Below are 2,185 nucleotides of genomic sequence, written 5' to 3'. Positions count from 1 at the left end.
AAAAAAAAAAAAAAAAAAAACACTACTTTGCACGTAGTCTAATTTGAAAAATAGTAACGTGTCTCTATCACCTATGACTAATATTCACGTTAACAAGCATCATAAATTAATAGTAATTATTATGAGTATGTCCAAAGTAGAAAACTATGTATTTCTAACGTAAGTTTTACCAAGTCCATTTCCATGCCTACCAAAAATCGTGACCTTTCCTATAATTCAGTGGATTCCAAGTAACAAACAGCATGAATCGTGCGAGGAGCAATATTAGCTTATTATTACTTTCCCAATCGACTAACTTTATTAATTATTTTCTCATCTTTTCTACCTTTTTTTTGTGTTTTCCATATCTATCACTTTCAAACATCATCTATAAGGAAAATGCCTATTTACTATAGGAATATTTTAATTCAAGATCTAACATATTTTAGGGTTATTTATTTACTTACTATTAGCAAATTGTCTCGTATTTACTCTTAATCGTAACTAAGCTCTAGCGTGGATCCTAATCGAAGTATAATTTGAAATTATTGTCTGAGGTAGACACATAAATTCTGAACCTTTTTCCTGAAGTATTTTCACACGTGAACTCCAACACAGTCCTTACTGAAGCTCCATTAAAGTCAAAGATCTCTTCTTACGAATTTCTCCCGCATTATACGTTCTCATCGAAAGGTTTCCTTAAAGACAAGAAAAAAAACCTACTTTTGCTAACAACAAAGTTATGAATGACCATAAAGTAAATAAAAGAGAACTTAAGATACTTAATATAGTAAAGGACAGTTTTACGCAAGTTCTGAAAAAGGGCTGCTAATACAAGGAAGCATTATATAGACAATCTACTCTAATACAAATTAAGTAATGGTGGCTGATTCCACGACTCGAATGCAAAATACTTACTACCGAACAGATAAATTTGGGCATTTTTCCTAATTAATTGAAGAAACTCGAAACTTTGATCCATCAAGATTATGAGGATAACGAATTTCATTAAAAAAATTCATTCTCATTAGCAAAAAATTAAAACATAAAATCAAATAGGGGAGGCTAAGGGAAGTAGAAAACGTACATTTTTGGGCGTTGAAGAAGAGAAGAGCCTTGTGAAGGGCAAGAGTGTAATTATCCGGAGGAGAAGGCCGAGTTTTATGCTTAGGCAAAGTCTTGGCAATGATCGTAGGCAGAGCGATAACGAGAAAAGCGACGATAATTCCATAAATTGTATACTTAAATGCTTTTCTGCTACAAACAATACAGCCTAAATCGATGTATTTCTTCTTCTTCTTCTCCGGCGGACCTAATAACCAACTCTGTTGCGTTTCATCTAAATTATGCCGATGAGAATATTGATCGTAGTTATTATACTGTTGTTGTTGTTGATGATTTATTGATGCTTTGTCCCAATCCAAATTCCGACTCCGATCATATTCCTCCGGTGTTGAATCGCCGTTGTTCGCGATTTCTAACGATCCTCCCCAGTGATTTGCTGAGTGCATTTTTCTGGATTTTATGAATTTGTCTGCATGGAGAATGGATGAATTTAGAATTTTGAAAAAAAAAAACAGAGGCAAATTTGAAGTTTATGGATTTTTATAGTTACGCTAACTTAATATAAGATAACATATTGAGTTTACAGTTAAATATGCATAAATATTTACTTAATTTTTTAATACCGATAATGTAGATAAAAGCTATTGGGTTCACGTGAACTCATAAATAACAAACTAAATCGGGTGAAGAGATTAATGAATGAATCATAAATGAATGGAAAAGAAGAGAATTTTGATTTAAGAGACTAAAATTGGAAAATTTTGACAGCTAATTAAATTGAAAATGTACCTGAGCTTAATCGGAGCTCAAAGCAAATGGTTGAAAGAAGAAACACTAGCCTTGGTTTCCCTCTCATGTTCTTTCTTCTACTCAAAAGTTTGAATATAAAGCCTACTATTCATGACAAAAAAAGAACAAAAACATTTATTTTCTTAACGAGAAAAAGAATGCTTTATTTTTTGTTATGGAAGAAAAGAAAGTTGACTAACAAATAAAATCAAAATGGGGGGTTCTGCCGAACATAATAGTTTTTACTTAAATGATACATTTATATTAAGAATTCATCAAAAATATATATATATATATATATATATATATATATATATATATATATATATATATATATGTGCACTGTCGAGGG

The 2,185-nt window shown here is 31.1% G+C and overlaps 1 protein-coding gene across 1 annotated transcript in view; it reads right to left on the bottom strand.

Annotated features, from left to right (window-relative positions):
• Nucleotides 1-1,990, bottom strand: part of LOC109239391 (endoglucanase 12) — an 8,117-nt gene extending 6,127 nt beyond the window's left edge. The window contains exons 1-2 of the mRNA XM_019405943.1: nt 1,834-1,990; nt 1,067-1,513 (exon numbers count right to left, since the gene is read on the bottom strand). Of these exons, the coding sequence (XP_019261488.1) occupies nt 1,067-1,513; nt 1,834-1,900 (514 nt within the window). The 5' untranslated portion in view covers nt 1,901-1,990. The remainder of the gene's footprint in view (nt 1-1,066; nt 1,514-1,833) is intronic.
• Between the last annotated feature and the right edge of the window lie 195 nt (nt 1,991-2,185).

The sequence above is a fragment of the Nicotiana attenuata genome, unplaced genomic scaffold, assembly GCF_001879085.1.
Source record: "Nicotiana attenuata strain UT unplaced genomic scaffold, NIATTr2, whole genome shotgun sequence".
Taxonomy (NCBI): domain Eukaryota; kingdom Viridiplantae; phylum Streptophyta; class Magnoliopsida; order Solanales; family Solanaceae; genus Nicotiana; species Nicotiana attenuata.
This window is presented reverse-complemented; position numbering and strand designations above follow the sequence as displayed.